The following is a 26701-nucleotide window of genomic DNA, read 5'->3' as shown; positions in this document are numbered from 1 at the left end:
CTACTGCTCACAAGCACCTCGACTATGCTTGAGGCACAAATCACATATATGTAAGTACAAGTGTCACACCAATGGGATCATAAACCCACTCCCCCCAGTATGTCTCAATCCCCTCTTGTGGATTAGCAACTTTCCATGGGTGGCGTTAAGAAACCCCTCAGGTAAAAAGCCATATACAGAATTATGATTTCAGTCCCAGACCCCATACAAATCCCAATCCTCACCATGAACCCCAATCTCCACCATGCGACCCGGTCCCGTACATATATCCCTCAGGCTCTACTTCGTATGTGCTAACAATACCAGTGTCAAGCGGTATCTCATCCTCATCATTATAAAAATCCACATTAAAAACTATCTCAATTGAATATCCTTGACACAAGTCAGTTATACCTTCAACCGCTCTACGAAAGGAAAAACTATGACTATTGATCTCCAACTTTTTCAGGTTAGGCCAAAGTCGATCACTGATTAAATTTTCCAAATCTCGACGTTCCTGAAGTGGATAGTTACCCGAGGAAAGCCATGAAAGTTGTTTCGAGTTTTGGAAAGCTCTTGAGAATGCAATGGGTGATTTACTTATGATTTCTAAATTGGTCAGTTCAGGCAATCCAAATCGAAATGTATTATCTTCAAAGATGTACCGATTCCAAGTATCTTGCTCATAACCCAAAGCCTCAACAAATGTAAGTGTCTTCAAGGTTGCTTTGAAAAGTTCAAGAAAGCCATTTAAGCCTGATAATGAGACTCGATCACAGCCTTCCAATGATAATGCCTTCAACGAGCTTTTCCAATCAAGTTGAATCCAGCTGGCATCAAAGCATTTTGCGTCTTTCAACTCCAATTCAACAAGATCAGTAAGCAACGCGAGATGAATTCCAAGTGGAGATCGGCAAGTTTGTTGGTTATCCAAAGGCTTCGGATGAGTGGCATCGATACTCGAACAAGCAAAACTCTGGAGTTGAGACAGGTCAGAGAGAATCTCTGCTAAGAAGTCCTCTGCGTAAGGTGGTCGTGGAGAAGGAGATGATATTGAAAGGTGAGTAAGGGATTTAAGTTGAGAGATAGATTTAATAGATGACATTGAAATCTTATTCGCCGTTGTAGAGCTTTGCCAGTTTAGGAAGTAGAACACATCCCGACTTGTAGCATGTAGGTGAGGCTCTGGATCAAGATCGATGTCGATATTGGTAAGATGAGGAGAAGTTTCCAAGATTTCGATTAAAAGGTCGGTTCGCGACTTGGGATTCCCATCTGGCTCATTACAATGTGAGAATCTTGACCGGATTTTATCTGGCTCATTAGGATATGAGAATCTTGACCGGATTTCTCTGAAATGCTCTGAATGTCTTTTGATGATTCCTTGAAATAGCAGCTTTAATTTGTCTGCCGCAAATCCTTGAAAATCGATACACTGGAACAGAGATCGAAATTGTCCCATTGGTTACTGAATCATGAGAATAACATAATGATACGGAAAAGACATTACCTGGAAAAGATAAGGAGAGAACATTTGATTGAATGAACGATTGACTGAAGCAAGTGATCGTATATCGTTCAATGGAAGACCTTTGAAAGTGCAAGAACGTGTCGTGATGTCAGCCCAGTAGATAAAAGACCGCTGTACAGGCGGGCTTAGCAAAAAGCTTCAAACATCTTTTTTGGCCGCATCACTCAGACTGCCAATGATGTTAGGCTATGAGAACATGTAGAAAACAATTTTGAACAAATTTCATTGCAAGGTAAAGTGTGGTTTATTTGTGAGGAAAGCGGGAAAGATCAAAAATCGACTTAAGAGGACTTAACGCTTAGAGTCACCACGCCAGAAGTTCACTATTAGTCATAAGCCCCCCTGCGAGGGCGCGGACGCGGCCGCGCAGAGAAGGGCTTTGTTAAGCTGAGAGCATCTCCTATCGTTCGAGTAAATTTTCTGTAAATTTTCTGTACATACTGACTCGGTACGGTATCACTTGATACAGAACGGTGGAAATCCACTATCGTTGCATTATATCAAACAAAGTACAGTACATACTGTACAGAAACACCTCATTGCCACTATCGTATGTTCGGTAAAAAAAACTGCAAATCTCATGTTCTATCACGCAACAATCCATCCGAGCACAATCAGTTTGCAAAGACAATTGATTTCAGAACAATCACTTTGAAAACAAGATGATTGACTTCATAACAATTGACTTGAAAACAATCGAGCTGAAAACAATCGAGCTGAAATCAAACGAGCTGAAAACAAACGATTGAAAAAAGTCAATCAAAAAACGATCGATTAGAAAAAGATCAATTAGAAAAAGATCAATTAGAGAACAGCCAAGTTATCTATATGACCATTTGAAAACCATTGATCACAGAAAACGGAGAATTTACAAGATGAAATTGGTGTTTGATGGTGATACAGGTGTAGTGGGATAGAGTGGGACTGATTTGAGGATGAGTTGTAGGATTGGCTCGGTAGACGTCGAGCAGATTTGCAGATACCGACCTCTGCAGAATCGGTAGAGGTCCAGCAAATTTACTGGACCTCTACAGAATTTCTACAGATTCTGTGGGTACCGATGCATGATTTTGACACGATTGGGAGTTTTGACCCTCGGTACGGTAAAATTTACCGTACCGAAGCCGTTTACCGAGACGATAGGAGATGCTCTAAGGGTAGATCAGACTTTTGACTAACTTAACTAAGTCCCTCCTCAAAGCGCGCGCGTCCCGGGGGAGCTCGCGGAGGAGGGACTTACGACTTATCGGCAATCTTTGGCGTGATGCCAATTCCAAATTTGGAGTTTTCCGTGATATTTGGACAAAATTGACAATAGCGTCTAACTCACTCAATCAATCATGAGATATGAATAGACCAAACTGATCTCCTTCATCTTGTACATAAGCCTATGTGGTGATATGGTCTTGCTGATTTGGATGAGTGCTCTTGTGGTCGAGCAAACCAATGTAACTTATTGGATGCTCATTCTCATGACTGCGGTGAAATTCTGACAGACCAAACGTTTTGGACACTGAGAGAGTCTCTCTCTCTCTTTTCCCATAAAGAGAAAAATTGGCAGAGAGATGGAAAAAATTGCTGAGAAGAGACCTTGCGAGTGAGGTGGACAGCTTGTACCATTCAGATTCTTTAATTTTCAACGCAAGCAAATTACACAAATAGATCATTGTAATCCTGAAGGCTCTCTCTCTCATCGTGATTGTCTGATAATCAGCATGATGACCGAAATGCTCACTTCTGAATCTCCGCTAAAAAGGACACTTCACAGCGCCGACATCACCCATCCAGCTAAAAAGCGCGCGCTTCGTTCGTCGGGAAACCTCACGCCTCTGCCTGCTACCGCATTGACGAAACAAATTAGATCCAAAGTTGCTCTTTCACCCGAAATTTTAGCCTTGACAGACGACCAGCTGTCTAAGCTCATTGAGGATAATCATTTCAAGAAATACAAAACAAAAGCAAAAAAACTACAAGTTGAAGCAGTGGTGGCTTTGGTCAGAGGTCTTGACACATTTGTGTTGGCCGGTACAGGCTATGGAAAGACTCGAATTGCTGAGATGTTCATGGATCTGTTTCCCAAAAAAAAACACCCTGTATGTATCGTGATAAACCCCTTAGATGCCTTGGGTGACAATCAGGTATGTTCAATCCCAATCTTTCTCAAGTCCAAGGTGTTGATGTATGTTTTGCCTGTAGGTTGCTGAGAAAAAGAGATGGTCAATCAAGGGCGCGAATCTCACAAAGGAAAACATGTCAGAAGCGGTGGTTCTGAAGATTATGGCTGGGTTTTATAGTGTGATCTATGTTGTAAGTAGTATTCTTTAAAAATCACACATCTACAATGTCAGCTGATTATAGAACTCCACAGAGCCCCGAGATATTTCTAAATAACAAGCTCTTTGAGATATTATATTTCAGCACGTGGTTTCAGGACCACCTAGTTCTGAAGGTGATCAACGAAGCACACATGATATATTGGTGGGGGCTGGTGCAAAGTGGGTGAGCAAGCCAGTGTAATGCCTTCATGCGTCAACAGGACGGTGGTCAATTTCGGCCGTCTTATGGCAATCTCTGTCTTCGGTTCCTAGCAACAAATAAGATCCCACTTCTGATGATGTCCGTGACGTGTGCACCAGGACCCTTTTCTTCAATTCTATCAAGCTTGAGTATCAAAGAACGTAATCTCAAGATTGTGCAAGGGGAACTCAGTCGGTCCAACATTCGTATCATCCGCATCAAAATACCCTCAGGAACTGCGTTGACCAAAGCTTTACGAGCGCTTTATTCTAGGAAAGAATTTGTACCTGATAATCAACTGGTGAAGTCGCTGATCTACTCTGGATCAAGGAATGCCACAGGAACAGTGATGGAAGTGGTCAATGACGCTAGAGGAACTCCAAAAGGCGAGTGTGATCCTGATAGTACCTTGATTCGCAGGTATCACTCCTGTACTGGACGTAAAGAGAAGCTTCGGACAATTGAAGGGTATACCAAGGATGCCTTTCTGATCATTTCTTGTACCAATGCCCTTGGTCTGGGTCAGGATTGGCCTACAGTCATGAAAGTCATTGTCATGGGACGTATGGGCCTTCCCGAACTTGCTCAACTTTTTGGTCGGTGTGGACGGGGCAGCGGAACTGGACTAGCAATTCACCTTGTGGAAGCAAATCGGAGAAACAGAACTAATGATATTGATAATATTGACAATAAGAAAGAAATGAAAGATGACGACCTCATGGATGCCTTCGCTATAACACCTATATGTCTCAGGGTAGCTCTCTCTCTTGGAAACACGTGAGCTTTTCTTAGCCTTTGAAACTCTTGATATGTATCTAATCTTTTTGGTTTCTTGTGTGAAATACTCAGAATCGGTGTGATCCCTTTTAAAAAAAATGACCCACAAGTTCTTGCTGAACAAGCACGCGAAAAAGCTGCAGAGTTTCAAGATTGCAAGTGCTCTAATTGTGACTCAGAAGCTTCTGATATGCTAGTTCATAACATGCCCAGATTGACCAAGTCAAATTATTGTCAGGCAATGGAAGATGTTTTTAGTGTGGATGGCTTCTTAGATCCTAACACAGAAAAACTTGAAGAGAACATTGTGGATAGTAGCGTGAAAACAAAGGCTACTAAAAAGAGAAGTAATATTTTAGACAGTCGATTGGAGGAGCTCACAGATGAACTAGTATTCGAAGACGATTTATTTCACAAATACATATACGGAGATGACGATTACTGTTTCAGCTCAGACTATTTTGGACTCGATCGCGCCACAGATATAGTTCAATCTCTTGATGAAATTACCTGTGAGGAAGATATCAAAGCTGCAATGGGTGGTGATATCATAAAAGGAGGAGTAAAGGCAGTGTTTGAGTACATCAAACAATGGAAATGTCGAGATGAGGTGATTGATTATCGAAGAAGACAGGCTGAGGTGATCGAGAAAAAAAAGGAAGCCGCGGAGACTCGTGCACAGAAAGCGATCGATTTGAAGTTGAAGGCACCCATCCATCCGGAACTTGCTCGTACGCCAGCACCGATTAAACCTAAGACAAAGAAGAGGTCTTCTGAAAAGGTCAAGGCGGATAAAGAAGCATCTGCACTCAGAGCCGCGTACCACAAGCGATGCTTGCATTGGATGACCGTTGAAATGGTGCCAGTAACCGAACTAGATGCAAAGGAATTAGCTTACCAAAGGTCAGTAGAGCTCCTCAGTGATCCATCTCACAAGCTCTTCATCGACTTCCCCAAACTCTTCACGCTGTTCAACTTCCTGATCTGCTTCTTCTGCTTCTTTGACTCCCGATGGTTCATAGTTTGATGAAAGGGGCCAGTGGAAACGTTCCAGGCGACATTTGACATAATCATCTTGCAGTTTGTGAATGCCTAGGAGATTGACGTCCAAAATCGAACCACTGGCGATGATTGATTTTGCTTTTGATTCACTGATGCGTTCAATTTTAGCCATGTTCAAGAATCACATTAAGGAGGCTGCAGTTGATTTGTTCTTGTGTGACTGTCGAACTTGATTTTGACCGGCTCGACCTTTCATTTGTTCCACTAAAAATGTGAGCTAATAAAAAACGATTGTTAGTTAGTTTGGCAGACGATTCCAAACTTCATAGAATGCTTGTGACAATGTGAAATGAAACATTTACTAGACCAATGGTAAGAGAGAAAGTCTCTTTCAAACGCTGGATATCTGTTCCAGGACCCTGCAGTAAAAATGAGACAAGATTCAGTTGGATAAACCCTAGCTAGGTGTCATGTATATCTACATACCGCGTTATTGTAGAAATACTTCAGCCAGTAGTTCTGGACCTCGAGGAAAAAATCTTTTGCAACAAAATGGCCTGGTCGGCCTGTAGGTGAGATCAAGAGCGAATGCATGATAACTTGAGCTAAAGGTTTGGGAAGCACTTTTGTAAGAAGACGGATCAATCGAGGAAGATATCGCGAGTAATGGGTCAGGCCCTTAAGGCCTTGAGTCATAACACTCCACCTCTTCCACATGAGGAGCAACCGACCAATATCACCATCGGACATAGCCCTATTGGCTTCAACAACTGTTGCAAAGTCTCGGATTCGAAGGAGAAACTGCTGCTGCTTGTTATCTTCATTTAATCTTGCGTTTAGCAAAGCCCGTCCAGAAAAATAGGTGGTGTATACGTTTTCCACAGTGAGATTAAAGGTCTCCACTGTCATTTCGATTTGTTCTTGAACAGTACCTACAGTGAGTCCAAGTAGTTTGCTTACACAGAAAAAGAATGTGGTATATGAGTCAAGGCTTGACGCACTGCCAACATATTTGACTCGGACAGCAAAATCCGAGGAGTCCTCGGATGTTGTGTCCGAGATTTCAACCGAGTTATGCCAACCGAAATAATATCGACTTGTTCAGACCGACTTAATCAGACTGAGTTAACCATCCGATCATCAACCAACCCTATCCCAAACCGACATATCATCCAACTGAATCCAACCGACGATTCTCCGACTTGATCACCGAGTAAATCCCTTCTTCCGAACCAACATCAGCGAGCCAAAAATTGACCGATGATTTTGATTTTCGAGGTATGACGATTAGGAAACCAACCTTTAGTTGAATCCCATGGTTAGTTACCTCGGAAGCATTAGTTTTACACGACTTGATGCCCTTTTCAACCGAGGTTTTATAGCTCAAATCCGACCTATCTACCAACCCAATCCATCTCTCCACCGATCCGACTGTACCCTACACCTCACCGAGATCACCTTTTGAAGATGTATATAAGCCAAAATCCAAATATCAATACCACGACAAAACAATTTCAAAGAACTCACCAATCCTGCAGTGCCAACAATCAAAGCCAGTTTAGGTGAATTTGATCATGGTTTAAGTGAGTTTTTTGATTATGATACCTTTTAATTTATGTCTCACACTTAAGCCTTGATAGTTAACAGTCTATCTCTTGATTCGATTATAGGTTTATTCATTTTGAAAACAGACCAATCACTCTACGCTCTTTTCCACACTTCAATCAATCTTCAACCACATCTAGTGTAAGTTTTTCACTATCAATCTTTTTGAGACATCTCTTGTATGGAAGCATTGATGAATAACAGTCTGTCTTTTGGTTTGCTTCTAGGTTGATTCATCTTACATACCAATCCAACACTTTCAAATCTTCCAAATCAAAAACTTCAATCAAACTGTGATCATTTCTAAGGTAGGTTATTCACTCTGACTTCTTTTGACCCATCATTTCTACTGAAGTATTAATAATAAATAGCTTTTCTTTTGATTCGCTTCTAGGTGAAATGACTTAAATGACTTTTGAAACAATCTCAAACCTTTCCAAACCTCAAAAACAAATACTGCAATCAATCCTCAACCATCTTTAATATACAGTAAGTTCTTCACTTGGACTATCAATTCATCTCTTATATTGAATTACTGATAATGAATGGCTTGTCAGTTGATTCGCTTCTAGGTCAATCCATTCTCATAACAAATTAAACCCTCTCCAAACTTGAAAAACACACACTTGAATCAATGTTCAACCATCTGTTTAGTAAGCTTTCAACTGTGACCACTGTCAATTGACTTCTTATGATTAGGTGTTAATCATTGTTTTTTTGTCTGCTGTTTCGCTTCTAGCCTCTTTCATCTTACAAACAAACACAACACTCCCCAAACTCCAAAAGCGAACACTTCAATCACTTTCCAACTATCTATGAAGTAAGTTGATCATTCTGACTTCTGTCCATTCATCTCTTATACTGAAGTTTTCATAAATACTATTCTGTCTGTTTATTTGATTATGGGTCAATGTATTTTACAAACAAACCAGCACCTTCTATACTTCAAAAGCAAGCATGTCAATTAATCTTCAACTGCAGTTAAAGGAAGTTTTTAATTTGAAGTATTGAAGGGAAGCTTTTCACTCTGGTTTCTTTTGATCTATCTTTTGTACAAAGTCTTGACTAGTAAATTACTGATGGGGATCACAGCCTCCAAATCATATTTTGCCTTGCTGAATTAGAGTTACCTGTTTGTATATTGAAATTGAAATCAAATTTGAATGTCAAAAATTATTACATGTTAATGAGGTGACAATCTATTGAAATAAGATATTCACTGTTGACCCAAAACGCATAGCATTTCAATTTTAAGACATGAAGGATTTGAGGCCTTAGGAACATGTGGAGGCAGCCACATGATGATTTGGAATATGTGCTATAGAGCCCTTGATTGATTGAACACCAACAGTGGTCTTTGCAGATGGTATGTATTGCATAGATTGTCAAGTTCTTATAAACACATACATCTGAATGCAGCCAGTACAAAAAGCAGACAAAGTATACAATGTACAGTAGATTTCATAAAGGTTGATATTGACTTGTTCTCAACATTCAGAGATGGTCCGTGCGCTCCACAGATATATTGTGACAGTTGTCCAACTTACCTGCCTGATCAAACAAAATAAACATAAATAAATGTGGTTGTCTAGACAAAAAGAGTGCCTCTTCAAAAGTGGTGTAGCTTCATCAGAGTCCAAGCTGTAGATTTGAGGCATACACTACATACACTACCTACACTATATACAATATATACAATATATACAATATACTAGCCATTTTTTGCGGCGGGCGCCGCCTTGCTGCGTTCTATGCTTTCTGGGGCTTTAAATTGTCTTCAATTTTATGAAATTCTATGCAAATCAATCAATGATTCTCCTCCACAGCCTCTACAAATAATTGTTACATTGTTCTTCCTTAGGTTAGTAAGACTTGCTTCAGCCCATGGATTTGGTTACACATGTAAGACAACAAATTTGATCAGCCAATTATATGATAGATCTTATGAAGATAGCATGAATTTTGTACTTGATTTTGGCCCATTATAACAGTTTTTGAACTAAAATGAACTGAAGATCTAGTCAATCCAATTCATCCAAACTGTAAATCAAATACATGCAAAACATCATCTTAACATAATAATCTTGGATTGATTTTGATTGCAATCCAATTAAAAATCTTAGTTGCTATTCTGATTGTGGTAATATTTTGATTCAGAATTTTGGTTCTTACATTTGGTCTTGAATCTTAATCAATGAAATCATGCTTTTGATTCCACTTTTGAGGATTCGTGGATCTTCTGATTCTATTATCCACCTTCTGTCAAATTCATAATTTCTGCTCTGCTTTCTTCAAAAATCATCAAGATTATAGGAAAATTCTGTTGACTCCATTGACACATCATTTCAGACAAAAAGCAAGAACAATTCATCATTGATTCAAAACAGGTATCACATGGAAAGGGACTCTTACTTTAAGTTTGAGGAAAAAGTTGCAATCCTTTTTCTTTGATAGATGTATCCAATCCAAGTGCTTTATAAATTGTATCTGCTCAGATTGGTTGAATTTATAATACTGGTGGTATGTTTCTTTCACTACACAAAATATAATATTTTCTGGGCAGAAAATTAAATTATTGATACACAAAAATATTGAGAGGCCAGGAGAAGGGCAAAAAATAAATAAAAATATGCATCTTGTTCCCTGCGGTGAGAGCTTCACTATCCATATTTTTCCATATTTTTACAGTCCGTATTGATAAGTGTACTAACAATAAACCTTCATAATCATCCAATTACAACCTGTAACAAGCACTGAAATTTGGCTCATTAGTGTTTAGAGAAACTTTTGATTTCTGAAAACACCTATACCTTTGTCAAATCTGCCTCAAAACACTCGATTTTAAGTGCATTGGAAAGCTGAACTCTTCCTCTCGAACTTTCATAAGATCAAGAACTATGTAGCTAGTATGACAATCATTCTATGGATCTGTATGTACAAATGTATAAACAAGATGATATCTTTTTTAGCAGACCAGCATGCTGTGTGGTCCTATTATGAACTATTTGGAGGACAATTCCAGCTTACCAATGCACCCAAAATCGAGCGTTTTGGACTGGAATTGAAAAAGTTATGAGTATTTTCAGAAATCAAAAGTTTCTCTAAACACTAATGAGCCAAATTTCAGTGCTTGTTACAGGTTGTAATTGCATGATTGTGAAGGTTTATTGTTAGTACACTTATCAATATGGACTGTAAAAATACGGAACAATATGCAGAGTGAAGTTCTCAACGCAGGGAACAAGATGCATATTTTTATTCATTTTTTGCTCTCCTCCTGGCCTCTCAATATTTTTGTGTATCAATAATTTAATTTTCTGCCCAGAAAATATTATCTTTCTTGTAGTGTTTGAATCTCTTTTCAACCATTCAAACAAAGCTGATAATTGAGTCTATGAAACAAAAATTCTTCAGGTGAACTATGTTGTGAGCCAAGTTTGGATTTGTTGATGACTTACCATTTCATCTAAATGACTATATCCATCCACATTCCTTCTTGAAGATCTTGTCTTCCTATTCCAATAGCAAATGAAGATCAATTGGATGGACTGGCTTTGATGTATGTACTGTATGTATTGTGTTTTCTATGTATTTACAGTACACAAGACATGTAAGGAGTATGTGATATGCATGGTATATCCATGGTGTATTGTTAAAAAGGCTTGGGATTCCGTTTTGAAAAAAAGATAAACACATGAAGTTGTAGTGTTTTGTTTTTCAAGAGTCTTTGCTCTTTTTGTATTGGAATCTTCTATGCATTGTATGCATTATACTATTATTCATATTAAAGGCGAACAAGCAATTCAAACAAAACCTGAAAAAATACGCCATTAGCCCCGTTTTTAGGTTTTGTACATGTGTCAGAAACTATTTTGTGACAATCAACAGCTCAATTTGTGCTTCACTTGCAATTCCAATCTTCTATCAACCGCGGTCCACCTCATTTTTTACATTCAAGCCTAGCCCACCCTCTTGATACACCCGATGATGCTCTATACGCCTCTGAGTCTTCAGATTCATCTCATCATCCACTAATTCCATGAAGATCTCAACTCACAACATGGAATGCTACCCGGCATCCTCTGTAAGGAAAATTGTGGTGCTGTATTCCAGCCGTCCAAGCTTTCATAAGAACCTTATAGCAAATGATCATAACCAGTGAAGAACTTTATACTAACCATTGAAAATGTTTTGATCAGAACTCATATCAGAGATCACCACATTTGGAACGTTATATCAATCTGACCACGTGGAAATCCAGGATGAACCATGCCGTGATGTGCGACAGCAGGATCACAATCAGATGACTGCATCTTCAGAGAAGGCTATGAAACTTGGACCTCAAAAATGAGTGCATGGGGATCCTTATGCTCAAACATTTGACTCATTTATGAATGGCCTCAAACAATATGTTTGATTATACAACTCCAACACACCGTCATCAGTGATCAAACCAACCGTCTGAATCCAATCACCCACTCCAAAACAGACAATGTATCAAAAATCTATCATTCCGACCGATCTCTTTGAAGACTTCTTCAAGATCTCAAAACACCTTGCAATGTATCAATCCTTTCAAAATCAAATCACAACACCCAAATCAATCGGATAATTCAATTTCAGATTCAAATTCAAGAAAATTTAATTACTCCATCACGAAGGCCAATCAAGATGATGCAAACCAGTCTTTTCACTTCAATGAGCACTTTGGAACCTTTGTTATATTTTCAAATTGATTGTTTTGCTCGTGATAAACAAATACACAGTGAGTGTTCAGTATATCATGATTACAATCATTAGTTGACTTCCATTTCTTCCATCTCGTCTCATTCAAATTGATGATAATCAACTATTCACATCTGATATCAAAGAAAATAGTGATTGTCTTGCATCCCTTCCAACACCAATTGAAATGGATTGATTCAAATGCTTCAAATTTGACCCATCATCATCATCATCATCAACATGACCAAAATTCAAGTTTTGGTCTATCACACTATCAACTTCGCATTCAACCCAATCTGTCATTTTCAAATTACAAATGACCTTTAGATCTTGGTCATATATTGATACAATCCAATCAATTGTTGGTATGCCGATTGATCCATTCATACCAATTGATGGAAAATTGAAAAATCGAAATTTAATTCAACCTCAAATAACATCATTCCATCTCATTACAACTAGCAAATTATCAAAACCGATTAAGATTCAATTTTGATACACTTCATGAACGAGTTAAGTTGAATTCAAAACTTACCAGGTTACTAATTATATTATTCCTATAGATTACAAACTCTTGAACCGATCTGAATAATTTGATCGATCCCTGTAAAACATTCAAGAACCTAAAAACAAAAATTTCACAGGTCAACTACAAAACCCGATTTCCAAAGCATCAAGTATACTAACATCACAATAAGATTGTTAAACCAACTTCAACATTGCCAAATTTGACAGAACTTATTGTCAGATCTTCAAGACTGAGCTGAATCAAGTCTAAATAATAGAAAAACCGAAGAAGTAGATGAAAGGATAGAAAAGTTTCAAATGATTTGGTTGGACTTATAAACAAATGTAGAAGTTTTAAATTAAGTGAATTCAAAAATAAACCAAACCTAAATATATTGGAATTATTTCATCAAAGTATTATTCATACAATCCAAATCATCTAAAAGTGCTTACCAAAAAACCCTCTCAAAATTTCTTAGTGGAAACTGATCAGAGAATACTAATTTTGAATTTGATGGTTTTTTCATCAGGAATTTAATTTTAGCACGCAAGGAAAAATTTCAATGGCCATTACCGATCAAAGATTCAATAAATTTTACCAACCAAAAATACACAAGAATTTTCAAATCAAATAAAACCATTTGTCAATTCCACACCAAGTCATTTGACTTTCTCTGTTTCCCTTACAAATTTACTTGGTTACTAAAATCTGTTTGCTTTTTTTTGTAACTATAGATTATAACCTATCTGTGAAATGAGTTATCATCTGGAAAACCAATTAATTTAATTGTAGAATGATTTGGTTACCATTACCTAATGTAATTTCTTGTAAACTATTGTAAAAGCCATTGAACTTAAGTGTAGGTCTCATTTTGATAGCCAAAGATGTACAAATTGATTAGATCTACAATAACCGGACATACAACACATACAAAACATACAATACCTACCAGACATAGAGGACCATACGGTACACATCCCCACACCTAGGATTTGTAATCATCGGGTTTGCAACAGGCCCCGGCCCCACCACTGCAGAACTTGAATGATTACGTAAACGACTTGGAGAGGACTGTACATACAGTACATACAGTACATAGATTACATACAGTTTAAGATGGTACATACAATACTTACCAGACATACAGGACCGTACAATACAATACAATACAATACAATACAATACAATACAATACAATACAATACAATACAATACAATACAATACAATACAATACAATACAATACAATACAAGACAAGACAAGACAATACAATACAATACAATACAAGACAAGACAAGACAAGACAAGACAAGACAATACAATACAATACAAGACAAGACAAGACAAGACAAGACAATACGATACAATATAATATGATAAAAGACAAGACAAGACTAGGGCTGTGACCCGGACCCGGCCCGGCCCGGCCAACTCTGCCCGACGACTTTCACGAAGCTGACGGTATGTGCCCCGGGGCATCCATATGCAGTTCAATACCGGTTAAATACGGCCCCGTGGGCGCTTCGGGCATCTTGGGCACCTGACCCGGCCGGGTTGCCAACCCTTTTTTCACCCAAAAAATGCCTTCACACTACTCTCTTACCGGCCCTGGTCGGCCCTGAGCAGTTCTCAGAGGCCATTGGGTTTGCTCAGGGCTCTATTCCGCCCCGGGGCCGGCCCTGAACTCACAGGGTCGGGTCACAGCCCTAGACAAGACAAGACAAGACAAGACACTGCGTCCATCACCTCCCTTCTCGACGTCGAGAAGGGTAGAATGGTCAGAGTTTGGTGCGAGAAAGGTTTTTTCAAAAAAATCGTTTCTTCCACTCATTCAAAACCTCAGCAACCCTAAGCAACCCTAAGCAGCCTAAGCTATTTGAAAACCTGGACAGCTCAGACCTGCGCATCACCATACCGCCTGATTTTATTCAACTGAACAATTCCCCCTTGGACCCCATTCAATCAATATTCCTCCAAAGGATGCATTCCAAACGAGATGATCAATAACCATCCTAGTAGTATCCCTTCACCCAATAATCAGAACAACAATCCTAGCTCAAGTACTTCACCTACTTTAACTTCTATCGATAGTAACAATTATCATGTGAACATCATTGCATTAGCATCTCCTGAAGCTGAACTTGGGCTTACCAATTTGATTTGCCCAGAAACTCAAAATGAGTCAACTCATATCTCCTTCTTCAACACTCGCACCTGGTCTTATCAACCATACTTCCAAAACTGGACCATACTCATCAAAAGCTAGTCGAAGTCTGATTTGAAAGCATCGAGAACTAGACCTTCCGTTTCCAACTAGAGTCTGCACCTCACACTTCAAGTTTGCTCAGCTAGTCTTTTAGAATCTGATCCACGAGATTGGAAGGTAAGCTTTAGGTTTTTTCTGATACCACTCTTTTTTCTTTTTTATTCGATCTGTACTTATCTACTTTCTTTTCTTCTTTAAAATCAAAATCAATATGATGTCCTGGGTATTTCTTCACTCAGATGGAGAGCTACTCCTGATCAAATCAAACGTGGCCATCGAAAGAAAGTCTTACGTCATCATCCTGATCAGAAAGCAGGACAAGCTGGTACTTCAAATGATGATAGCTTTTTCAAATGTATTGCTAAAGGTAATTCATCTAAACTTCATTTACACTTTTCAATAACTAAACTTATCGATCAATATGTTTTTCCACAGCCTACGAAGTTCTTTCTGACCCAGTCAAGAGAAGTCAATTTGATTCAGTTGATGAAATGATAGATGATACGGATCTTCCTTCTGATAAAGATATGGTTGCTAAACCTGAAAAGTTCTATAAAGCTTATGGTGCTGTATTCGAACGTGAAGGAAGGTTCAGTACCAAACTTCCTGTTCCTAGTCTTGGGGATGCAAATAGTACTCGAGATGAGGTAGAAGCTTTTTACGATTTTTGGCTCAAGTTTGATAGTTGGAGAAGCTTTGAATGGAAAGATAAAGATGCTAATGAAGGTTCTGATTCGTGAGTGTATTCCTTCTATGATGATTCCCAGACACCGATTGATAATCTTCTTGTCTCAATTTCCTGAACATCAGACGTACAGAGAAGCGTCATATTGAGAACAAGAACCGATCCGAGCGTGAAGGTCGAAAGAAAGAAGATAATGCTAGACATCGTGGGATTGTCAAAACCGCACTGGCTTTGGACCCTCATATGAAACGATTTAAAGCTGAAGAACGTCAAGCGCAAGAAGCTAAAAAGAAAAGAAACAATCCTACCAGTGGATCAGCCACACCTACTCTCTCAGCTACTGAAAAGAAAGAACAAGAAGAAGCCGAATTAAAAGCCAAAGCTGAACTCAAAGCAAAGGCAGCAGAAGAAAAATCTTCTAAAGAAGCAGCTAAGAAAGCTAAAGAAGCAGCTAAGAAGAATCTTAAGAAAGAAAAGAAGACGAGTCAATCTTTGATTACTGGTTTAAATTATTTCTTACCTGCTGGACAAAGTGCTACTCCTTCTATTATTGAAGGTTCATTGACCGATTTAGATACTTTAACAGCCGGATTAGAACCTGAGGATGTGACTGAGCTTAGAAAAGAAATGGAAAGTAAAGGTCAAGATAGGGATGCCGTCAAGGTTGTGGTTTGTAAATTCTCTAAACAAGTCTCTGACGCTGGCAAGGGTACTTTTTGTGAATTTGTTTGAATGGTTTGTTACCTAACTATGCTCATTGATCTGTTGATGTTTTGTTACCACATATGTAATGGTTCAACCTTATCTCAAGCAACTAGCAGGTGTTACAAAGTCTTATATTCATTGTCCCACACCGTAAAATTTCACGTGAATTTCAAAAATTTGGGACACCTTTTTAGGTGTCCTAAATTCTGTTGACCATATATTTGCAGAAAAAAATACTGTAAAAATTAAAAAACTTGTCCGTTTTTTAAAGAGTTTCACAAAACTTTTCTGACTTGAAACCCCCTAATATCAATTACTAGCAATGATGTTGTAAGTATTAGGGCCCGTTCGGCTGGATTTCAAAAAAGTCGATACACAAAAACAATTTTTCAATCTGCCCCTTTTTCAAGGGGCAGATTGAAAAACTTGAAATTTGGCTTTTTCGTTTACCAAACAGTCGACCAAAGCAGTCAACAAAAAATCGACATGGAGGGGCAAATGAGCCCAAAAACTCTTTTTGGTCTCAAAAACAGCCCTGAGGCTGTTTTTCAACAGTGAAGATTTTTTGATCAAATACCGTATTTGGGTATGGATCAAATACGGTTTCCGAACGCCGGTGTTCTTGGCAAAAGCCAAATACATTTTTGACCCAAATATTGTATTTGGCTTTGGTGGAGTATTTGGCCAAATACAATATTTGGAACCCAGCCAAACGGGCCCTCAGGTCGGTTCAAGAAGGGCTTTTACAGCCCTTTTTTATAATTTACATTTTGTTTGGGCTCCATAAATTTAAGTAAAATTTGAAGGTTGTGAACCACCTTTAGAGGTGGTTCACAATCTCAGCTCGAGACCTTATCCCCTGAAGATGGGTTTGTAGAGCTCTCTCTCCCTCTCTCTCTGTCCCGCCTTCACCAGTCAGACGTCTGACTGGTCCAGCCAGGCGCTTGTAAAGGTAAGTGCCTCTATTTCTTTTTAAATCTTTCTAGTCTGTTTCCCCATCCTGTCTACCTTCACACAAAGCAAGTGTTCCTTTTGAATGTAACTCATATAGGTTGATACTGTCAGTAGTCAAATTTTTAGAAGTGTGGCCAGGCAATGTGACTTCAAAGCTCATGCAACACATCTGGGTTATCAAGCTAGAATGCCCAAGTATCCTTGCAAGATGTGGTGGAATAGCCACTACATCAGTCACAAGCTTGCATGTGAGGCCCATGAGGTATGTTTCAAGTTCAATTTAAATTTATTTCATGGCCTACTACATACTACTTTTCCAATGAGCAAAGGGAATGTGATTTTGACACATGGGCAAGTCAACATTCCCACCAGTTGGTACTGTGACCATTGATAGACTTAAACCCCTATGGAACCTTATCATGGTACTTGCAAGTAATTCCTATCATAAGTAACCTTGAGCATCCGTTTTTAACCTCCAGACCATTTTGGGACTTAGTCAAGTTTGCGTCTTCAGCTGTCTTCAGTCCTGGTTGATAAATCAACTTCTCTCTCGATTTAAAAAAAGAGCACAGACCACATTTTGTTTCACTGATTACTACACCACACCTCGACAAGTCATTTATGATAACCTTCAACAGTAATATGAATAAATAGATATACCACACAGAACCCAAAACTGGACAAATGATTTTCAATAAGTAGTAGAAAACTAAATCTAATCAATCTCTTTTACAATAATGACAAAAGCATGTTAGTTATCCTAATAATAAGTTATATTAAATAAAGCCCTCCTTCTAGATACTTTCGGACTGTCCCTTTTATGACCTTCTCAAAAGTTGAGTTGTCTTACTCCTTTCAGCAATCACATCTAATACAGTCCTTCCCTCTGTAAGCTTAGGTGCAATAGGTTTATATTTTCTAGATGAAAGATGATTACTATTGTTTTTCTTCAAAGTGTCCATGTGATTATTGGTAGTCGGATTACTAGGAAATGAACGCAAGGCTTTTGCTTTCCAATTCTCTCTTGACTCTCTCATCAATTGCTCATTCTCTTCACGTAATCTGACATTTCTAGATAAAAAAATAGGTAAAGGATCAGTTAAAGAGAGTTTACCAATCCAATATGGTGATTTGATGACTTACTCAGCTTGTAAAAGACGACATTGATCCTCAAGTTCTTCAATATATTCTTTTTTCCTTTCTCTAACTGCTCTCATCCCTTCACGTTTCTTTTGCATAAATTCAGCTTTCTCATCTAATCCTAATGGTGCTTTAAGTCTTGGTTTCGGTCCAGGTTTAGCTCTAGGTAATCCATTCTTGTTCAACACAGGTACCGATGATGACTGAGGATAATGGTGGGTGGTAGTATAATCTGATTCGGCTAATGATTCGCATGGCAATCCATCGGTGATATACTCTACGGCTCGATCTGTAGGTGTTTTGGCAATAGCAGGTTGAATTGAACGTAAGGATGATGAGGCTGGATGTCAAAAAGATCTGGTAGGTGATCTACTCAGTTCTTGTTCGGACTGATATCTAGAATCATGAATGGTACGAGACACGCCAGGTTCACGTCTAGCTCGTTTAGGTGGAGGTGGTACAAATTCAGGTGAATCATCTGAATCTGGGAAATCAATCTTCACAAAGGGGATTCCACTGCCAGCCATCAATGCCGCAGTTAAAGGAGATGGTTTGTTGATAACGCGACTCAAATTGCTCGGCAGTGGTGCTGATGGGATCTGTTCGGCCGGCCAGGATGATCGAGAATAGGGTCGTGAAGGTTATGTAGTTGCATTTTGGTTCAAGTACATGTTCAACAAAGAGATATTAGAACTTTGAGATACAACGGATAAAGATGAAAAGAAATAAAAAGCCAGTGAGATAAGATAAAGGGGTACAACTACAAGAAAACATATGATTTATAAAAAAAACTTCAATAAGAAAGTATTTTGAGATTTGCAAAGAAAGGAATCTGATTGATTGGTTTAGGTATTCTTTTGATTGAGTCGATTTCATGAAGTATTTTTTAAGCGACGGTGATGAATCAAGTTGATGAATTTGAACTTGAGTTCATGTGTTGGTCAAAAGGGTTGGATCATAATAGAATGCCATAAACAAAACATGTAAGTGAGTATGAAGTTCTAAGGAACATCCTGAGGCTGAGAATCTATTGTCTGAGGAATTCCCTGAGGCTCAATGGCTTCTGATCAATCACTCATGCATCTCTCAGTCTATGCTGACTCCTGAGTGGGATACTCAGTAGTGGAACTAACCCGCAATAAAGTTGGAACAAAGTTGAACCAAATCAAGACATTCTACCCTTCTCGACGTCGAGAAGGGAGGTGGTGGACACAGTGAGACAATACAAGACAAGACAAGACAAGACAAGAGAAGAGAAGACAAGACAAGACAAGACAAGACAAGACAAAACAAGACAAGACAAGACAAGACAAGACAAGACAAGACAAGACAAGACAAGACAATAAAACATAAGATGCAACAATACAATACAATTCAATACAATACAATATAATATAACTAGCAAAATCAGCAGCGGGCGCCGCGTCATTGAATCATGTTTAATCAATCCAGTAATATGACAGCATTTTCATGTGAGCATTTAATTCATCCACCACCCACCCTAAAACCTTTGTCTACAAGCTCTCAAACAGCTTCAGGCGCGCACAGATCACACATTCAATCTCATATGACATACCAAACTCCCCAATACATAATCATAGCTCACAACCAAGCTCAAGTATTTTGACATACACAGCAGAGGACACTTGATATAAATTACTGCAGACACCAAATTGTCACCAATTTCAATTGCCTATGTAGACTATGCATTACAAACTTATGTAATCTTCTTGTCAGCTTACTTCACTGCTCCCTCTTGTGTGGGGTTGCTTGTGAGCACATCCACAAACTCATATTAGAAGCTGCACAGACTCACAACTTTTTACATTCAGAATCATGAATCATGAACAATACTCAGTAATATAGCAGTGCGAGTCTCTGAAATGACACATAACCTCTTGTGATAGAGAATTCGATATCAGAGAACTACTGATTTCAACTGATATATCCGAACCATGTATATCAGTGTTCTGAATCAATTAGTTCAGGAGAAAATGTAAATCCGTAGCTACAGTCAAAAGAATTCCAGTACATCTTTGTTTTCTTTTCAGCCTGAGCCCCAACCCAGAAAAAGATGGTAATGGCTGACCCACACACCGTACCAATATCCAATTCCCCCCGCCCCCAAAAACTACCCCAAATCAATCAAAAACCCGGCTCTCAGAAGCCCCCAACCCCTATCCCAAGTGGTTGAAACCTGTGGGAAGCCACAGGTCCCTGCAAATAAAATCAGGGGTTTGATGCCTATGTCCCCTGCCCCTGAACCCCAAGGGAGCATTGGTTCTAGTTCTCAGGCCAATTTGCTTTCTCTTTTCAAGTAAATAAAGACTGCCAAACATCCACAGTTTTAGATTCTACAAATTGAGTTTTCTTTGTAAGAATGGACTCTTTGTACTCCACTGCCTGCATATTTGGCTTGGAGACAAATGTCTGATCAGGGAGTCCTTGGATGGCGCCCCCAAGGGAAATGGAACCCAAGGGATAGTTCAGAGGCAAATTTCGGCCCTGGCCATTGCCTTGGATGGTGCTCCACTCAGAGTCAAAATCCAAGGGCTCTTCAGATTTTTGGCTCCAAGCCAAATATGCTGGCTGTGCTCAAAAAGTAAGATATTTTTCAAGATGCTTTGAAAGTAGAAAAAGAAGATCATAAAAGAAAGAATAGAGGATAAATCAAAAACATGTTTGGATTGTTTCATGAAAATCAAAGCAGTAATTTTAATGATTTATTTTGTTCAACCTATCCAAAGACTCTATCATAGAGGCATCTGATGTGTCAAAAATAATTTTGATCTGATCAAGGTACTTTTTGTTCTTGGTAGGAGATGTAAAGTTGAATGGATCATGACATCAAAAGTGAGTTGAGGCTTTGGATAAGTTCTTATATGAAGTCAAAACAATCTGATAAGAACCAGGAGTAATCAAAGGACAGCTTGCCAAAGGAACAGGTTCATTTTTAGGTTTAAGTACTTCATCATCTGCACAAAGATGTTCTCCCAGCAATTTCTATAAACTGAACAAAACTGAAACATTCAGTCATCACAAATAAATAAACAGAAAGAGAGATTGCCAAACATTCATGGTAAACATATGAGTTTGATTGTTAAAACTCGTCTTCAACTTTCCATCACATGAAACTTTTTCTTTATCTTTTGGATCTTGTAAGTTATTAGCTTTAATATATGCCCAAATCTTTTCAACTACTTGAGGACACAAACACTAATCAAGCAGTTGATTTGATGGATAGGGAATCAAATGAAGGCCCCATATTAGAATCAAGTCAGACTTCTCTGGATATACTAATTTGTTTAAATGTTTCAAGAATTGAATAAGATCCAAAGTTTACATACAGTAGAGACTCCAATCACATCACCTAGAGCAGTTGAACAATCAAGGTACTCATGAATTCCTTTATTCGAAGTATTAGGATCCAATTCAGATCCAGGAGGTCTAAGGGTTTTTTTGGTTTTTTTAGGTTTATGCCCATCATTAGTATTAGGATCATGATGTTTACTATCTACAAATGCTGCACTTTTTCTTTTTTGTTATGTGATTTTGTTGGTGTTGATTTAGTTGCTGATTTGGTCAACACTGCGCTTTGTGTTTTCAACATTTCATTTGCTCTCATCGCAATAAGATCTTGATCATTGGCTTTTGCTTTCTGATCTATCCGACCAAATCATCAACGCAGGAAATCCTCGGAAAATGATAGAATGAGATCACAAATGTCAAACTGATCATGTAGCCCCTTCAAGAGTTTTTTGTCGTGTTGAGCCAACTTCAATACTTTGTTGTGATTTTCAATGACTTCTTCTGCTTTCCTAAGATGAAGGAGATCAGAGAAAACACCATGAGCACCAAATCATATTTATGATGTTGTGTATCAAATGTGATGCTTACTTGAGCTGAGCCTGCAGACTCTCGACTAATTCAATCTCTTCATCAGTCGCCATAATTGTCTAAACCGACCTTATTCCCAACATCAGCTTCAAGTCGCACCTGGAGCCCCCTAACTTCAATCGCCCAAGTACTGATGCAATCCTGACAACTGTTAGCGAGCGTGCAAATTTGTGCGACTTGTTTTATCTCCTCTGCGTCTCTAGACCCCAGGTCATGTAATCTCTTGGTCGGACTTCTTCTCTGGTGGCTCTGATTTGTGTAACCTCCGCATCTTGGCTTGATAATTCCTTCTCCACATGGCCAATGCGACTTGTCATCTCAGTCTGACGATGGAAAGAAAAAAGTTTGCATAGATGTTAGGGCCCAAGTTGAGCAGTGAAGACATCTTGATTGAATGATGTAAAATCGACCCAGATCGCTGCTCCAAAGACATTTTGACAGTTTCTGAAGGCATCAGGTTCATTTTGCGCGTATTCCAGAAAGGTACACAAATGCGGCTATGTCAGAAAAAGCATTGAGGTTCAATGGGCTTTATTGTTTTGTTTGATCAATTTCCCATAGAATTTTATCATGAATGACTGATTTGGTGAAGGAGAATCGCACTGATCTTGAGGATAAACAAATATTAAGCATACTTGTGATGTACAGCACTCAATGGAACTAAAGATTGAATGAGATTTGATTTCAATTTGATCGATTGAATTACAAACCAAATGAGTGCTCTTGAATTTGATCGAACTGATTACGTCATTTAGTCGAATTTGTTCATCTTCATCTGATATACTTCAAGGTTTAGAGTAAGAGATTGATTTGTGTTGATGTAAATCCCAAGAGTAGGTGACCATTGAACATTGGGAAAGTTGTTGAAGTCAAGGTTGGAGCTGAAGCTGAAATTGTCACTTCCATAATCAATCGTTCGAATGTTTTATGATCGAGATTTGAATGATTGAAAAATCAGATTATGAAATCCTGAGAACATCGAGTTATGGATTGGATTTAAATCTGTGTAATGTCCTACAAAAACATAATAAAAAAACAAAACAATCAGTTAAGATGATTGAACAATTTTTTAACAGTTCGATCGAGGTCTGGAAAAGTTGAGAAAAACACAACTCAACTTGAATTCACCCAATCAGGATTTAACACAACTGTTGATTGTATTTGGAGTGTTATTATGACAAAAGTATTTGATAGCTGAAGTTTTTTTGATGTTGTTTGGTGTTCTTCATTTGAAGAGGATGAGTTGAGATACACCAACTTGAAGCCCAACTCCCACAGCCAATTCCAAACCTGTGATGAAAAAAAGTAAGAACTGATTTTCTTTCTCAAGCAGCAAGTTCTTCATCAGTGATACTAAAGAGATCATGTGGTAGTGAAAAAGATGAGTTGTGGTTGATAGTTGCAGGTTTGGTTGGACAATGAATGTCAGATCAATTGAAGTGTTGACATTGATGTTGATTTGTAGATGAAGATTTGAAGATGTCGGAGAAGAGGAAGCAGTAGTGGTTGATGTAGGTGAAGTTGAGATCGAGATTGGTTTGGTGATGGTTGGTGTTGTTGTTGTTCAGGTGAGTTCAGTTGGATTAGTTTCAATTGGTGTAACTGACTGATTGAATAAGATATTGATGGATGATGAAAATAAGATTGTATGGAATGATAAAGTAGAACAACTACCAATAAATTGGACTTGACAATTTCTTTGATTACCTTGATGTTTAGACCGGTTCATGTTTCTCTGATGTTTCTCTCTTGATGAACGTTCTGAGTGATTTAATGATTGATTATTTGAAGATATGATGTTTCGATCAGATTGTACATGGTCTTGGATTGGTTGAGATGAGGAGCTGATTGAGATTTGATAAAGAATGTAAGATTGGGGTAAGTTCCTGATTATAGCCAATGATTGAAGTTGAAGTTGAAGTGGGTTTAAGGATTGGATTGAATTGAGGTGATATGATTATGACGATGAGGTGAACGCGTGATCCGGGGATTTTACTCAAAGGACGCGTAAACCTCCAACTTGAAAGTGCTGATTAGGAGTTTTGTCCAGTTTTGCCGGCAAACACGGTTTGCCTTTAACTTGAATGATACAATACAATACAATACAATACAATACAATACAATTTGTACCATAATTTCTTGTATGGTACTGTAGGTACTGTACATGTTTTATGTCTGGTAGGTATTGTATGTACATATCTTTTGTATGTATTGTATGTTTTGTATGTCAGGTGATTGTATGACTGTATGTACTGTGTGTACTGGATGTCACCGTGTCTGTGTAGGCTTTGCTAGTGGACGAGCGCACACCAACTCCCTTTGAGGCAGAAAGGGAAGTCGTGCGCGCTTGTCGACGAGCAAACACTACCCGGACACGGTGTACTGTGTGTTTTGGGTGTTTGGTAGGTATTGTACGTGTGTGGAGAATCTTTACAAGCTATCAAGCTTACAGCAATTCACAGCAAACATAAGGTGATAAAGGTCCTCACTAATGGTACCATAGAACTACTAGTACTTCATATAGTACTAATTGTATTAATGGTACTGATGGTACTGTAGTACTCCATAGTACTATAGTACCATTATAACACCATGATTGGTCCCATTGGTATTATATTAGTTATCAGTAGTACTATAGTACTAATGTAGCACTAATGGTAGTACTATATGAACTACTATAGTATTGGGTACTACCATTAGTATTATCACTACCACTAGCACTGGCAGTACAATGGGTACTGATGGTAGTACTACAATTGGTACTGATATCACTGCCTGGTATACATCAAAGACCTTGACACCATTTTTAGGTAATTTCATTGAGACATCAAACGTCAATTAAGACAATACAGCAATATTTACAAAATTTAGGGCAACAGTAAGTGAAAAAGAGACATCAGAGTCAAGAATTATCAATTTATTCTGAATACAACTGTATGATCTTAGTTAATACTGTTGACCTAAATAGAAGATAGAAGACAGTAAGTAATACATAAAGAAGATACAACATTACAAGCAAAAAAACAACTCATAAGTCTGGAAAAGGAATAACATGTTTTTTGGTGAAAGTTTTTATTTTTATAGTACTACAGTCCATTCCCTAAATTGCTGTGATAGTTTTTGAAATGGATTCAGGGAGCTGGGGCCCCTGTCTTTTGGCAAGGCCAGGTGTGTTTGGAGCAAACCACTGCAGTGCCCTCTTTATACTAGTCAAGAGGGCAGGTAAGGTGGGGTGAAGGCCCCAGCCCAAGGGTTTTGGTTCTTTGACACCAAAGACTACCTTGGCCGGTGTCCTTCCCGCACCCACCCACCCACCTAGGTGCACTGACTGGTCAAGTGCTGCTGGTGTGCCTGCCTCCCTTGTCTCAGATGCACACCAAGCATCCTGAGCCGCAGGCACATCCCGCCACGCTTGACAGGAGCTCTGAGATCTTCTCTCATCTTCCCTGCACATGCCCTCAAGTGATCTGTCCCAATTGAATCTGGAAACCTGATCTGGACTAGGGTTTCGGGCTGCTCTACGAAGAGCTATGAATCCCTGAACCGTTCTGAATCTGGTATCTGAGAGTCAAGTGTGTGGGATTCCCTGTTGTTGTCTAGTACATTGGACTATGTATGTGTCTTCTAGGGCTGTGACCCGACCCAGTGAGTTCAGGGCCGGCCCCGGGGCGGAATAGAGCCCTGAGCAAACCCAATGGCCTCTGAGAACTGCTCAGGGCCGACCAGGGCCGGTAAGAGAGTAGTGTGAAGGCATTTTTTGGGTGAAAAAAGGGTTGGCAACCCGGCCGGGTCAGGTGCCCAAGCTGCCCGAAGCGCCCACGGGGCCGTATTTAACCGGTATTGAACTGCATATGGATGCCCCGGGGCACGTACCGTCAGCTTCGTGAAAGTCGTCGGGCAGAGTCGGCCGGGCAGGGCCGGGATTTTCTTGTCTTTTATTATATTATATTATATTGTCTTGTCTTGTCTTGTCTTGTCTTGTCTTGTCTTGTCTTGTATTGTCTTGTATTGTATTGTCTTGTCTTGTCTTGTCTTGTCTTGTATTGTATTGCATTGTATTGCATTGTATTGTATTGCATTGTTGCATCTTGTGCTGTTGCATCTAGTGTTGTATTGTACCATACTGTACCATCTTGTCTTGTCTTGTCTTGTCTTGTCTTGTCTTGTATTGTCTTGTATTGTATTGCATTGTATTGTATTGTATTGTTGCATCTTGTGCTGTTGCATCTAGTGTTGTATTGTACCATACTGTACCATCTTGTCTTGTCTTGTCTTGCCTTGTCTTGTCTTGTCTTGTCTTGGCTTGTCTTGTCTTCTCTTGTCTTGTCTTGTCTTGTCTTCTCTTGTCTTGTCTTGTCTTGTCTGGTCTTGAGGCATGTTTAGCGCCTACGTAAGGTCACCGGCGTCTGG

At 38.9% G+C, this 26701-nt stretch overlaps 6 protein-coding genes across 6 annotated transcripts; 3 read left to right on the top strand and 3 right to left on the bottom strand.

The window, feature by feature from the left end:
* Positions 1–1513, bottom strand: MELLADRAFT_95648 (uncharacterized protein; the record flags this gene model as incomplete). Its single annotated transcript, XM_007418177.1, has 5 exons — positions 1–22; positions 225–467; positions 580–588; positions 645–1414; positions 1490–1513. The coding sequence occupies 5 exons, from the start codon at positions 1511–1513 to the stop codon at positions 1–3; spliced, it is 1068 nt and encodes a 355-aa protein (XP_007418239.1).
* Positions 1514–3760: 2247 nt separating this feature from the next.
* MELLADRAFT_113492 (uncharacterized protein) lies at positions 3761–5869 on the top strand (the record flags this gene model as incomplete). The annotated part of the gene is made up of 4 exons (XM_007418202.1): positions 3761–3817; positions 4335–4627; positions 4877–5707; positions 5827–5869. 4 exons carry the CDS (start codon positions 3761–3763, stop codon positions 5867–5869), a joined length of 1224 nt encoding a protein of 407 aa, XP_007418264.1.
* Positions 5870–7121: 1252 nt separating this feature from the next.
* On the top strand, positions 7122–7814 carry MELLADRAFT_95647 (uncharacterized protein; the record flags this gene model as incomplete). Its single annotated transcript, XM_007418176.1, has 5 exons — positions 7122–7239; positions 7285–7389; positions 7477–7550; positions 7639–7719; positions 7806–7814. 5 exons carry the CDS (start codon positions 7122–7124, stop codon positions 7812–7814), a joined length of 387 nt encoding a protein of 128 aa, XP_007418238.1.
* Positions 7815–15108: 7294 nt separating this feature from the next.
* Positions 15109–15991, top strand: MELLADRAFT_27397 (uncharacterized protein; the record flags this gene model as incomplete). The annotated part of the gene is made up of 3 exons (XM_007418146.1): positions 15109–15277; positions 15346–15646; positions 15721–15991. Coding segments are annotated over 3 exons (741 nt in total), but the record flags the coding sequence as incomplete, so codon positions are not given.
* A 2081-nt stretch (positions 15992–18072) lies between these two features.
* Positions 18073–18921, bottom strand: MELLADRAFT_95644 (uncharacterized protein; the record flags this gene model as incomplete). Its single annotated transcript, XM_007418175.1, has 3 exons — positions 18073–18325; positions 18398–18683; positions 18768–18921. The coding sequence occupies 3 exons, from the start codon at positions 18919–18921 to the stop codon at positions 18073–18075; spliced, it is 693 nt and encodes a 230-aa protein (XP_007418237.1).
* Positions 18922–21430: 2509 nt separating this feature from the next.
* Positions 21431–22344, bottom strand: MELLADRAFT_95643 (uncharacterized protein; the record flags this gene model as incomplete). The annotated part of the gene is made up of 4 exons (XM_007418174.1): positions 21431–21610; positions 21742–21928; positions 22126–22212; positions 22292–22344. 4 exons carry the CDS (start codon positions 22342–22344, stop codon positions 21431–21433), a joined length of 507 nt encoding a protein of 168 aa, XP_007418236.1.
* Positions 22345–26701: the final 4357 nt, after the last annotated feature.

The sequence above is a fragment of the Melampsora larici-populina genome (assembly GCF_000204055.1).
Source record: "Melampsora larici-populina 98AG31 unplaced genomic scaffold MELLAscaffold_86, whole genome shotgun sequence".
In the NCBI taxonomy this organism is placed as follows: domain Eukaryota; kingdom Fungi; phylum Basidiomycota; class Pucciniomycetes; order Pucciniales; family Melampsoraceae; genus Melampsora; species Melampsora laricis-populina.
The sequence above is the reverse complement of the archived record's forward strand: the minus strand, read 5'-3'. Positions and strand labels throughout refer to the sequence as shown.